The sequence below is a fragment of the Aotus nancymaae genome, unplaced genomic scaffold (genome assembly GCF_030222135.1).
Source record: "Aotus nancymaae isolate 86718 unplaced genomic scaffold, 86718_ANA_hifiasm-v0.15.2.pri h1tg000019l, whole genome shotgun sequence".
Lineage (NCBI taxonomy): Eukaryota > Metazoa > Chordata > Mammalia > Primates > Aotidae > Aotus > Aotus nancymaae.
In genome coordinates, this window is record NW_026988431.1 from 36999588 (window position 1) to 37014223 (window position 14636).

Genomic DNA, 14636 nt, shown 5'->3' on the forward strand with positions numbered 1-14636 from the left:
CAGCACAGTTTACAATAGCAAAGACCTGGAACCAACCCAAATGCCCATTGATGACAGACTGGACAGGAAAAATGTAGCACATATACACCATGGAATATTATGCAGCCATCAAAAACGATGAGTTCGCGTCCTTTGTAGGGACATGGATGAACCTGGAAACCAGCATTCTCAGCAAACTGACACAAGAACACAAAATCAAACATCGCATGTTCTCACTCTTAGACGGGTGTTGAACAATGGGCACACATGGACACAGGGAGGGGAGTACTATACACTGGGGTCTGTTGGGGGGGAGTGTGGGGGGACAGCAGGGGTTGGGGAGTTGGGGAGAGATAGCATGGGGAGAAATGCCACATATAGGTGAAGGGGAGGAAGGCAGCAAATCACACTGCCACGTATGCACCTATGCAACAATCTTGCATGTTTTTCACATGTACCCCAAAACCTAAAATGCAATTTAAAAAAAAAATAATAAAAGACATTGGATTAAAAAAAAACAAACAAACTTGTAAACAATGTTCACAGCCATGCTATCTACAATACAATACAAAAGGGGAAAACAATCCAAATGTCTATTAACTGATGAACAGAAAAAGAAAATGTAGTATATCCATATAACAGGATACTATTTGGCAATAAAAAATATAGTACTGATACATGTTGAACACTGAAAACATTACATTAAGTGAAAGAAGACAGACATAAAAGGCCACATATGGCTGGGTGCGGTGGCTCATGCCTGTAATCCCAGCACTTTGGGAGGCCAAGGTGGGTGGATCACGAGGTCAGGAGTTCAAGACCAGCCTGGCCAAGATGGTGAAACCCCATCTCTACTAAAAATACAAAAATTTGCCAGGCATGGTGGTGGGTGCCTGTAATCCCAGCTACTTGGGAGGCTGAGGGAGAGAAATGCTTGAACCCGAGAGGTGGAGGTTGTAGTGAGCTGAGATTGCACGACTACCCTCCAGGCTGGTTGACCGAGTGAGACTCAGTCTCAAAAAAAAAAAAAAAAAAGCCATATATTAATGACTCCATTTATATGAAATGTCCAGAATAGGTAAATCCAGAGACAGAAAGTATTATACATGAGTGGTTACAAAGAGATAGCGGGGGTGGGAGGGGAAAGGGATTGGGAGTGACTGCTAATGCCTATGGAATTTCTTTTTGGGTTGATGAAAATGTTTTAAAGTTAGATAGTGGTAATGGTTGCAAAATCTTGTGAATACACTAAAAACCACTGCAGTATGTACTTTTAAAGGGGTGAATTTATGGTATGTAAATTATATCTGCATAAAGCTATTTAAGCAAACTATTTCAGTCAGTGCAAAGTGGTTCCTATATAAAAACATACTGTTAAATTATTTACAAAGTATAGATGATTACCTCATTAAAGGCTCTCGCTGATCACGCATCAGCCTCATTGTAACTTCACATGCTCTTCGAAAAAGACCCTCTGTTCCCATAGGACCCATTCCATTAACCATATTATGAGTCAGGCGAAATGGTACAATTTCTGGAACTTCAAAGGTTTCTCCCTTAGAAACAATACATTTTGTTACAAACTAACGATGTTAGAATTTAAAAATCTTTACTCAAAAAACTTAATGTCCAGATTCTTTTTTAAAAAATTTCATTTCATTTTTTGAGATGGAGTCTTGCTCTATCATCCAGGCTTGAGTGTAGTGGCAATGATCTCGGCTCACTGCAGCCTCCGCCTCCCAGGTTCCAGCAATTCTCCTGCCTCAGCCTCCCGAGTAGCTGAGATTACAGGCACCTGCCACCATAACCGGCTAATTTTTGTATTTTCAGTAGAGACGGGGTTTCACCATGTTAGCCAGGATGGTCTCGAACTCCTGACCTCAGGTTATCTGCCCACCTTGGCCTCCCAAAGTGCTGGGATTACAGGCGTGAGCCACCACGCCTGGCCCCATGTCCAGATTCTTTTAGCAAAGAGCAAAAATACCCTCAAAATATTTATGTTGTAACTACATTAGAGGTTTATAACATGAAGGAGTCATATAGTTCTGGCTTTGCTTTTACGGAACTGAAACCACACTTGATCTTGGATAAGATCTAGGAGATAAATGGACTTACCTTTCACTGAGTTTAGTATAGTGAATAAGCAGTATTGCAGGGAAATTTTATGCATTCAGTATTTAGTCTCATATTAACTTAGTTAATGTCTTTCTTAAATAATATAAAATACAAATATTCTCACATATTTCTACTTTGCTTTAATACTTTCATCTTAAAACAAGAGAAGAGAAGCAGCCAAGGGTCAGACACTCATATCCCTCATAAAGGAAATAAAACATGTTATATAATGAAGTCAGTTGTTCATTTTCTGCTGTCCTCTAACCTGCCTTTTCTAGGGACCTTTCATACCTCTAATCAGTTACCCTAAATTCCTCTCTTGTATGATTAACCCATGCCAGTGTTTTATCTCTGATTTGTTCTCAGTTGGGTCTATGATCTTTCTTGGTTTCTTGTGACAACACAAGGCAACCTGTAGATGATGAGCGTGAAGAAAATAGTGTGGTAACCTACCCGTCTGCCCTGCAGGATTATAATACTGGATAATTATAGGGGGCCTTAAAGATGGGTCCAGTTGCCTTAATTTATTCCCAGGCCCCATTCTGGACCTACAGAATCTGAATCTCCTGGGTGTTATAACTGCTGTAAATTTTTTTAAATTCCTGGATAATTCTGATATGTTGCTAGATTTGGAAACCATTTGGAAACTACTCTGTCTCTCTAAAACTAAGTCTCAGTAAAATGAACTGATCTGCCCATATTCACATAACTAATAACTAATTGAGTCAGAAGGTAAACCTATGCTTTTGGACTTCAAATTCAGTGCTAGCTGTACTATATCACTCTTCTAAGTTCTCTCCATCCTAAGATGCATTACTATGTGATCCACTGATGAAAACTAGTCAACAAATTCTCAATATAACTCAACTGTGAGTGTAACTGCTTCTAACAGGTATGTCAAGGAAGAACAATTGTTGAGGAAAGGAAATTGGGAGAAAACATACCATCAGTAAGAGTAACTCATGTCACATACCTTATTGAAAAGACAGTTGAAATCCACATGTACACATTCACCAGTCAAAGAATCAAAGAGAATATTTTCACCATGACGGTCTCCAAGCCCCAGAATGTAACCAACCATTGACATTACTGCTGTGGAACGGCAGTATGCTGATCTGCTACTGTACCTAAAAGAAACACAATGCCTATGAAATATCCATATACCACATTAGGCAAATATAAATCTAAAATATTAAAAATAAACATTCAACCATAACAACATATTATATTGTTGGTAACTTACCATGATGTAGGATCAGGGAATGTTCTCAGAAACCACTCATGAAAAATAGGAGGATGCCTGGGCAGGAGAAATTCTTGGAATACTTTGAGTTTTTCCGATAAAGCTGCTGACTTTGGTAGCATACACTGGCGAAGTTCTTTTCCTGTCATATATACTCCTGAGAGGAAGTGATATTCATGAATCACATCAGCCAAATGAAAAAAAGGGGCAAGGTTTTTTTGTTAAACTTGGACAGGAAACATCTACTTTTATTCAAATTGTTATTGAGAAACAAGAATAAAAAATTTTCAATTAAGCATAAAGTTACTGATTGTATAATAAAATAATAAATCACATTACCTTCCCTTAACACAGATGACCCTTGAACAATGTGAGTTTGAACTGTGTGGTTCCACTTACATGTGATTTTTTTTCAACCAAACATGGATCAGAAACATGGGATGCAAAATCAGTGTATACTGAGGGGTGACTTTTCATACATGCAGGTTCTGCAGGGCTGTGAGACATGAGTATGTGTGGACTTTGGTATGTGAGGGTATTCTGGAAGCAATCCCCCAGATAAGGAGGGACCACTGTACTTACTCAAGTGAAGCCTCTTCTTGATGAAAATTAATGTTAGCTAAAACCAGTGTTGTGAAATCAAATAGTTCCAGAATATAAGACTCAGAATTAAGTCCCCTATGAATGAACTTATTTTGTATATATATGTATATATACATATATTTATTATACTGACACAAATTATCAAAGAAAAATATATTTTCAGATCCATACACAATATTTCATGCTCATAAAATAGTCAACAGCAAGTTCTTTGAACTCTGATTCAAGTGTCTTTGAATTTCAGTTTTGCAACTGTGAACTTGGACAAGTTACATAAGTTCTCTGGCACTGTCCATAAAATAGGGCTAATCAGGCATGTTAACAACAATAATAAAATAATGTACATAATATACTTAGCACAATACCCACGATATAGTAATTTATCAGTATTACTTAATGTTATAAATTGAACTTTATCTCTCAAAAAATATGCTGAAATCCTAATTCTTGGTACTCGGGAATGTGAGCATATTTGGAAACAGGGTGTTTGCAGATGTAATATTATTAAGATAAAGTCATGAAGACGGGCTCTTAATTCAATAATCCAATGACTGGTGTTCTTATAAGAAAATAGAGACACAGAGACATAGAGACAATACTATGTAACAATAAAGGCAATTTGGTACTATACAGCCAGAAGTCACAGAACACCAGAAAGCAAAAGAAAGGCCTTCAGAGAGGTCGTGATCCTAATGACACCTTGATTTTGTATCTTTAGCTTCCAGAACCATGAGAGGATAAATTTCTATTGTTTAGAGCCACCTAGTTTGCAATAATTTGTTATGGCAAATACCATATAAATTATGTGTGAAAACATACACTCATTTTCTACTTCACTTTGATAACCTAATCTACTAATTTTTAATATGTTACACCATATGCACTTCAAAAATGTTTTATTTTAAAATAAGTTTAGATGTTATAAAAAGTTGCATCAATGATATGGAGATACCACATATTCTTTACCCAGCCTTCCTTAATGTTCATATCTTGCATAACCATAGTACAATAGTACAGTTATTCAAATCAGGAAATTCTATTGTTACAGTATTATTAACCAAACTTCCGACCTTATTCAAATTCCACCAGCTGTCCCGCTAGCACACTTTGTTTGGGGGTCAGGATCCAATCCAGGATTCCACATTACATTTAGTTGTCATGTCCCCTTAATGTTATTAAATCTGGGAAATATTTCTCTTTGTCTTTCATTACTTTGACATTTGTAAAGAGTTCTGACCAGAAATTTTTGTTTCTCTACTGTAAAGTTACTATACTTTTCCCTTTATAATTAATAAGTATCTGATAGGGAGATACTTTGAGATTCTTTAAATAACCTGTTTCTCATTCTTTTGCCTATTAATTTTAGCATCTATTAATAATCATTGCCTATAATAATTATTACTATAATTTTTGCTAATTGGTGATTTCCTATTTCCATCTTCCTTTCTACATTTATTCATTGAAATTGTATTAGAATATAAGGAACTATTCCTACTTCTCTATTTATTTATTTACCAAATATTTGTTTATATCAGTATGGATTCATGTTTATTTATTCCATGGGTTATAATACTTTACAATCATTATTTATTTATTTGCTCAAATTATCCCAGGTTTAGACAGTTGGAGCCCCTTATTCCAATCTAAAATGTCAGACTTCATTCTAGCCTTCTCTCTTTCCTTTCCTTTCTCCAACAGTGAGAAAACTGGCTCTCATTAGACACAACATATTTACTTATTTCCTAAAGAATAGTACTGTATACACATAGAGTAGTTTCAGAATTGTTAACCGGTATCTGTGAAAAATAAAAATAAATAGTTTTGTAAGCTATCTCAAATTCTTTTTGGATGAAGACAGGGAAGGAATCAAAACAGGTAGGGGAGGGGAAGGGAGGGGAGGGGAGGGGAGGGGAGGGAGGAGGGAGGGAGGGATGAAGGGAAGGGAAGGGAGGAGGGAGGGAGGGATGAGGGGAAGGGAAGGAAGGAGGGAGGGAGGGATGAGGAGGAGGGGAGGGGAGGAAGGGAAGGAGGGAGAGAGGGAGGGAAGGAGTGAGAGAGGAAGGGGAGGGAGGGAGAAAAGGGAGGGGAGGGAGGGAACAGGGGAGAAGGAGGGAAACACTAAAGTGTTTCTGTATATAAAATCTAGAAATTTCACTATGACTTATATAAAAAATATATACTAACATATATTAATACCAATTTTACCCATATTATATAACTTAGTAACTATTATACCCACACTATATACTTATGAATGAATTTTAGTACCCTTTTCCTTATATAGTTTGGTTAGAATAGGTCTCAAACCAGCAGTGTTGTTCACCCATTCAATAATCCCACATTCGTCATTCAGTGGAATAACTGCATATGTTCGAATATGAAGTTCTCTTCTACGAGACTCTGCATCTTTTCTTAAGCACTGTTAAAAAATACACATAAATTTTAAAACAAGATAGAATTCAAAATTTCTAAATGTTTTATCAAATGTATCTAAAGATTGTTCATTTCATAACAAAAGAATGTCAATGAAGGCTTACTATGTGGTATATATGCATAATCCTTCCGAATGATAGGGAAGGACACTACTGAGACAGTATCTCTAATCTATTTCCAAATTATTAAAAATGTCCCAGGTAGGTCCTTCTTTTTAATTATTCACTATTAATATGATAAGAATATTGTGTTTAAAATATTTAAGCTGTATATTTAACAATGACAAAATCCTACTGTTTTATTTTCTATTGCTTTACAAGTATTACTGAAACATTAAGTCCTTAGGCACAGAGTCTGCTATTTAATTTTAATTATTTCTAAAATACATAAACGAAAGAGCATGAGTTCTATGACATCCTCAAAATGCATTGCTTCTCTTTTGGTTTATCACACCTTATTTCAAAAGCTATCCCTTAGCAAAAGAAAGCCTTACATATTTCATCTGATTGATCCTGATATATTAGGTAAAAAGAAACAGTATTATGTTTAATTCTGGATCTGCATGAAGTAAGCAAACTAAGCATACATCTATAATTGTAACCTATTCAATTCAAAAGCACAATCACTGACCAAAAATATATTTTACACTTTAGGAAACAAAAATAGATTTTACAGCAGGAAAACAGTATGGCATTAGAATCTCATATATTATAAGATCAGTGTGTGGCCTCCAAAACTAACAGTTTTTTTACAATCAGGCTATTTTATTTTACCATGTTCATGAGAGAAAATGTAACAAAATAATTAAAGTCACAAAGCTGATTAATGTAAATTTATAAACTAAAGCCAGGCCACTTGATACTCAAGTAAATCTGATACTCAGAAAAATACTCAGGGAGCTTTGGAAAGAACATACTAATGGTTTACTAGTTAGTGAATTAAGGTGCCATTTTACCAAACAAGACTTTTTTGTTGTTGTTGAGACAGAATCTCGCTCTGTCACCCAGGGTGGAGTGCAATCTGGGCTCACTACAACCTCGACTCCCAGGCTCAAGCAATTCTCATGCCTCAGCCTCCCAAGTAGCTGGGAATACAGGCGTGCACCAACATGCCTGGCTAATTTCTGTATTTTTAGTAGAGACAGGTTTTTGCCATGTTGGCCATGCTGGACACGAACTACTGGCCTCAAGTGATCTGCCTGCCTCAGCCTCCCAAAGTGCTGGGATTATAGGTGTAAGCAACCACACCCAGCCCAAACAATATTTTAAAATAAAAAACAATCCTCCTTTACATATTGCTCTTGAGATAGTTTTTAATGTGGTATTAATTTTTAAATTACTTTTGGTTAAACCAAGCAGACTATAACTGTTCTTTTTTAAAAAACAAACTCATCTACTGCTATATCTTTTCTATGCTAAAGATCTATAACTTTAAAATATGGGAAGGGAATGAGAAGAAGGGAGAAAAAGCTTGTAGAAAAATAATCAAGTTTCATCTTTCCACAGTATGGTTCAATTTTTACCAATGGAAAAAAAATACGCTATGCATTTACAAATACCTGGTTACAGAATAGTTCAAAATACATAAACCACACATTTATAATAACCCTTTGATAAGAGTCCTCATATCATCTTTGAGATATAAATCAAATAGCAATAAAACTGACAAAATGCTAATGATTACCTTTTATTTATCTGTTTATTTATCAGAGTCAGGGTCTTGGCTCTGTTATCTGGGTTAGAGTGCAGTGGCATGATCGTAGCTCACTGTAGCCTCAAACTCCTGGGCTCAAACAATCCTCCTGCCTCAGCCTCCCAAGTAGCTGGGACTAAAGGCATGTGCCACCACGCCTGGATAATTTTTTTAAAAAATATTTTGTAGAGACAGGGTTTCACTATGTAGGCCAGGCTGGTCTTGAACTCTTGGCTTCAAGTGATCCTCTTTCCCGGGCCTCCCAAAGTGTTGGGATTATAGGTATGAGCCACTGCACCCAGCCTATTTATCTTTTGATAAATATATTAACACACTGGCCAAAAGGCAGAAGCACCCAAATGTCCACCAATGGATAAACAGGTAAATAAAATGTGGATGAAAAACAATAGACTTTATTTTATTTTATTTGGCTTTAAGAGGGAGGAAATTCTGACACATGCTATAAAATGAATGAACTTTGAATAATGCCAAGTGATTTAAGCCAGTCATAAAAGGATAAATACTATACTCATATTAGGTACCTCAAATGGTTATTCATGGAGACAAAATAATGGTTGCTGGAGGCTGAGGGGAAGGGAAATGGGAAGTTACTGTTTAATAGATACAGAGCTCCAATTTGGGAAGATGAAAAAAGTTCTGGAGAGGGATGGTGGTGATGGTGTATAACGATGTGAATGTACTTAATGCCACCTAACGATATACTTTAAAAATTATTATATGTTAAGTTTTATGTTATATACATTTTATCTCAATACAAAAATTAAGTGAAAATGAAAAAGACAATATATTTCATTCCTGCTTTTTAAGAGTGATTTGTTTGCATACTAAAATGCCTATATCACATTGATAGTAATTATAGTAACTCTGAAATAAAAGCATTCTGGTTTTATAATAGTCAAAAAACATTAAATAAATAAAATAAAGCAAACTATCTCCAAACCTTATTAATCAAGGAATTGAATTCCATTAGTCTACAGTCCTTTCTCAGGTCATCTTTTGGCTTACACATCATGATGTAGAACTTTCCATCTGACCCTTTTAAAGAAATTTTCTTTGGTTTCTGAAGAGAAGCAAGAATTTCCACCTAAAGGATGATGAGTTATATATGAATTAGGGCCAAAAATTTCTGTTTAAATGTCTATATATTATAAACCTTGAGTTACATTAAAAAATAAAAAGAATATTACAAGCTATATTGTGTAGTAAATCTGTATTTTAAAAATTTCTTTTAATTTTCTATGAACTATGAAAAGAATGACTGTCTATGAACAGAAACACATTTCAACCCATTAGAAATAGCTATGACATAAAAAGATTCCTTCATTGCCAATACAAGTACTTACATATTCAAATTTAGGCAGCCCCCTTCAAAGCAGTCAAAATATTTAAATTTTTTTTTTCTTTTGAGACGGAGTCTCCCTCTATTGTCCAGGCTGGAGTGCAGTGACACAATCTCGGCTCACTGCAACCTCTGCCTCCTGGGTTCAAGCAATTTTCCTGCCTCAGCCTCCTGAGTAGCTGGGACTACAGGCATGTGCCACTACGACCGGCTAGTTTTTTTTGCATTTTTAGTAGAGATGGAGTTTCAACATATTGGCCAAGCTGGTCTCGAACTCCTGACCTCGTGATCTGCCCACCTTGGTCTCCCACAGTTCTAGTATTATAGGCAAGAGACACCGCACCGGCCTAAAAGATTTTTGAAACATCTTTTTAGGATCTTTCTGCAGAGCCTGAGACTGTTTTTCAATGTCTTTCATGTTCAGAAATGTTTATCAATTGAAAGTAATTTGATTTTTGAAAAAACAAACTCCTCCAACATTCAGTGTACCCAATGAAGTAAGTAAATAAGGTGAATGCTGCTGCTTAAATTAAAAACAAAGCATAGGCTGGGAACAGTGGCTCACGTCTGTTATACTAACACTTGGGAAGGCTGAGTGGGAGGATGGCTTGAGCCTAGGCATTCGAGACTAGCCTAGGCAACATGACGAAACCCCGTATCTACAAATAATTAAAAAACTAGCTAGGCATGGTGGTGTGCACCTGTAGTCCCAGCTACTCAGGAGGCTGAGATGGATGGATTGCTTGAGTCTGGGAAGCAGAGGTTACAGTGAACTGAGATCACACCACTGCATTCCAGCCTGGGCAACAGAATGAGACTCTGTTTAAAAAAATAGAAAGAGAGAGAGAAGAAAAATCTAATTGTGAAAAAATAAACGTTATATTCATACTAAAACAATAGGAGCATTTGAAAAATCAAAATATTAGGGTGAGTGTGAATCATGAATCAGAACTTTTTTTAATCACTGAATATTTTTGCCATCAGTACAAATGAGATTTACTTTTCTGTATATTTTTTTCTTCACAAATAAGATTCATGTAGATTCTGTGGAGTACACTTTTTATCTTAATTTGAAGTTTTTAAAAACTAAATTTTAAAATCAAAGTCATATAAAAACTCAAGTTTACCATATCATCAAATCCTGCAATGTAGGCCCAATGTCCAGGAAATGGCTCATGGCTAGCATGGTTAGCATGGGTTCCCAGAATTGATGGAAGTGTAGGTATCATGACTGATTGCAGAGGAATGAGGATTTCACTAAATGTTGCTTCTTCTACCAGTTTTTTAAGCATTCTAAAATGAGTGTTCATGCTTAATGTGGAACTACTTCCATCAACCTGAAAAAATAAGGCGTGCATTTTAATTTGAGTTTACCTTAAATTCAAGTATAACAAAAATTTCGCTATTACAATATCTTACTTACAAAGGTTCAGCAGTCTGTAGTTTTCTAAGTATATTCTAACTATCTCATAATAACCTCTATCATTTATCTCATTAATAATAGCACCTACATCATAGAATTGTTTAATGATTAAAGGAGAGAATAGAGGCCTACAATCTTATTACCAGATGTTAGACAATCCAAAGAATTCTGTAAATCAAACTCTCACCGAGAAACAGCTACATGTTTAATTATGGGATGCTCCAATAGGTTACCCTCAGTGGAAATATCAAATATTAAATATGCACTATTAAATATGCACTTACATTACCTTAAAAATCTTAAAAATCCTGAATTTCTAAGTGTAGCTTGCCACAAAGGCTTCAGATAAAGAACTGGAAATCTGTACATGTAAAATACTTACAACAGTGTTAGTGTTTAATAAATGTTGGCCACGGTTTTGGATAATGTCAAGTGCATCAGAGGTCAAATGGGATTAATGGAGTTAAAAAATGCAGATTACCCTTTTGAGATTATTGATAAAGGAAAGGTGAAAAATAGTCTATATCTTTTCATCTATAAACACTGATGGACTCGGAATATTTGTCAAGTGAAGTCTAGCTCTATACCTTATTAAAGAGCCTCTCTCTCCCTCCTTATAGCCATCCCCACCTCCCATTTTATCTTTCCTACACATCCTTGGGTATTTTTCTCTAATTCTTAACGTAGAATAGTGAGGTCACTCCTGTAACCATGTTCCTACTTTAGTCACAAATCTACTGAAAAAAGTACTTATTACTCTAGATAACCGTCTGCTTAGTTCCCTATAAGACTATGAGCACCTCAGGGATAAGAACATATTTTATTCATCTGTGTTCCTTAGCATAGTGCTTGTCTGCTCGTAGGCACTGAAATGTATACTGAAAGAATGAAAAGCAAAACCCCAACCTTCTTCCCTATCATAAGTGTAGTTTAATAATGTATATGAATTTTGAAAGTTTAAAATATGATATAATCACAGAGAGTACTTTAGGTAACTTTGAATATTTTACATACTTATATTTTTATGGCTTATTTCATATTATCTACTAAAAATTTCTGATAACCATAGATAATCTACTCTTGGAAAATTCTTAATTTACATTAAGAAGAACTTCTAGAAATATCAGAGGGCATTTGAACATATATTAGAAATACTAAAAACTGCTTTATTAAGATAAATCATACATAATTAAAATACATAATACATTTTGATATATGTATACATCTATAAGTTAGAATTTTAATCAAATGAAAAACAGCTCAAATTATATATAAGATTTTATATATATATAAAATTACCCAACATCGGTTTAATAAGCAATAAGATTATGATAGTACCGGTTTATTGCACAATTCTAGAAGCTTATCTGTTAGGCGAGTTGCATCTCCAACAAACTTCTCTAAGGACTTTTTCATATGAATGGCTTTATTTAGGATTTCCTTGCATCTGTTCACACGCATAGGATAAGAAGACTGTCATAAAAAAGAGTTAAATGCTTTTTTATACAAGATTTTTAAAAGATAAAATTTTTGATTAACAAAAATCATCTTAAAAAGTATTCATGATGAGAGTTTATACTGATACAAATTTCCTGAAAATCTATTTGGCAATGCTATCAAGAACCATACAAATACTGCCACCCTATAACTTAGTGAATTATAAAGTTACAGGGATCTGCCCTGAAGAAATAATCTGCCCCGAAGAAATAATTAGAAATGAGAATAAACACAGACATATCTAGATGTGTTACAATAGCAAGAAAAATGGGAATAACCTTAATGATCAACTAAATAGTTAAATAAGTTATTGAAGGCTATTTTTTAGAATTTTATATATTAAAATTATATCTTCAAAGAATATTTAATAACATAGAAACAATCTTAAGTGAAAAATATGAAATTATATGGCAACATAATTAAATGTAGTGTTAAAATATGCTAGAAAATATACAAATAAAATTATATCAAAATATTAATGAATGGTCCAAGGTGTGAATTTTTATTTTTGTTTTATGTCTCTGTATCTACATTCTCTAAAATATTTACTTATTACATATACTGACCAATATATGAATTCCAATTAATGATGCAATACAGGTTTTTTTACTATTAATAATTCAGGTACTGGCAGGGCACAATTGCTCATGCCTATAATCCCAGCACTTTGGGAGGCCAAAGCAGAAGGATCACTTGAGTCCAGGAGTTTGAGCACAGCCTAAGCCACATTGCAAGATCCCATTTCTACCAAAAAATCTAAAAATCAGGTGTAAATAGTACCACACCCCTACTGTCCCAGCTACTGGGAAGCTGAGGCAAGAGGATCACTTGAACCCAGGACTTTGAGGCTGCACCGATTCCACCACTGCACTCCAGTCTGGGCAACAGAGAAAGATCCTGTCTCTTAAGAAAAAAAAAAATTCAGGTACTTTGGATTAAAATATTTGTGAAAACATAGGTAATAATTTTGCATTAAGCATGAACAGTTTACTACACTTCATAAAGAAAACATATGCTGAATTATTTGATCTTAAATATACTAATTACTTCATTTCATCTGGTAAATATATTCAAATATTAAATTAAGATATAATGCTATAATTTTAAAACACATTTAAAATTACTAATCTAATATAGAAGAGAAACCCTGGAACTTGTATCTACATACTAGTATTACATAATCAATTCATATAAAATGGTAAAAGACCCTGGTGATTACCTTTGACACAGCTGTCATCATCCACATTGCTTGTTGAGGATAGGCTAGAAATACTTTGGCTATTATTTCCATCAAGACAACAAAAACTTCATCATGAGAATGACAAATTCGAGAGATCAATTGTGAAAAAGCTGTCAAAAATTGATATGGAGCTAAACAGTTTGTATGCTCTGTGATAACCTTGTTTATTTTACCCAAATCATTCCTCATTTGTACACGATCGGAGCGGCCAGCTGGGGGTAAAAAAAAGTTTAAAAAACATTTAAGGAAAAAGAAAAATCAATATATCAGTTCATGTCACAGAAGAAAAATTTTGTTTTAAAAATAGCTTTAAAATATGTTATTCCCATGCCCAAGGCTAGATCAGTTGCCAATTTGTGAAAAGACAGTTGTCTCTGTCCAACTAGAAAAAATATTTAGAGCGATTTCAAAAACCCAAGGGACATTAATTTTCACTATCCATTTTAATTTTTAGGGTAAATTATTTGGCTAAAACTAATACTTTTAATATGTGTTAGGTTCATCAAGAAATAATCAGATTTTTACTTGAAGCCCTGAATTATAACTACTTTAAAAGTCTATGATTTGTCTTTCCTTTCCTTTTTAACATTTAGTTTCTTACTCACACTTACATGATATCTTAATTATCAAATGTCTTCCAAGCTTTTAGGAATTTAGACTGTCCAGCCAATTCTGACTTTATACCAAAGTTGTAATTCCTAGTCCTTTAAAATTTTTATGTGAAGAGTTATACCTTTTTCCCATTCATATGCCTTTGTACCATAATCAAGCCATAGTGTTAACATTCGTGGCATTGACTGATATATGAACTGATTTCCATATTGTAGAGATCTGCAATTATATAGAAGAGGAACGTTATTAGCATAGCTTTTTTATATAAATTAAAATTTAAAGAATCAAACAACCACATCAGTTATATATATCCTTTTCACAAAAATTATGGTATAAATATTTCTTCCTCTAAGGTATTTTTGACTCCTCTATTTTTTATTATATTCCTCATTTAGCTCTATATTCTCTGTACCAAAAACATGTACATACTATATGTTTC

The 14636-nt window shown here is 34.5% G+C and overlaps 1 protein-coding gene across 4 annotated transcripts in view; it reads right to left on the reverse strand.

The window, feature by feature from the left end:
* Nucleotides 1-14636, reverse strand: part of ATR (ATR serine/threonine kinase) — a 125054-nt gene that overhangs the window by 13663 nt on the left and 96755 nt on the right. For 3 of the 4 annotated variants that reach the window (XM_064378772.1, XM_064378773.1, XM_064378774.1), the window contains exons 37-45: nucleotides 14319-14416; nucleotides 13565-13797; nucleotides 12187-12321; nucleotides 10553-10762; nucleotides 9027-9170; nucleotides 6209-6359; nucleotides 3338-3494; nucleotides 3068-3221; nucleotides 1384-1535 (exon numbers count right to left, since the gene is read on the reverse strand). In XM_064378772.1, the coding sequence (XP_064234842.1) occupies nucleotides 1384-1535; nucleotides 3068-3221; nucleotides 3338-3494; nucleotides 6209-6359; nucleotides 9027-9170; nucleotides 10553-10762; nucleotides 12187-12321; nucleotides 13565-13797; nucleotides 14319-14416 (1434 nt within the window). Of the gene's footprint in view, nucleotides 1-1383; nucleotides 1536-3067; nucleotides 3222-3337; nucleotides 3495-6208; nucleotides 6360-9026; nucleotides 9171-10552; nucleotides 10763-12186; nucleotides 12322-13564; nucleotides 13798-14318; nucleotides 14417-14636 lie in introns of those variants that run through there. The other variant, XM_064378775.1, reaches the window with a different exon arrangement.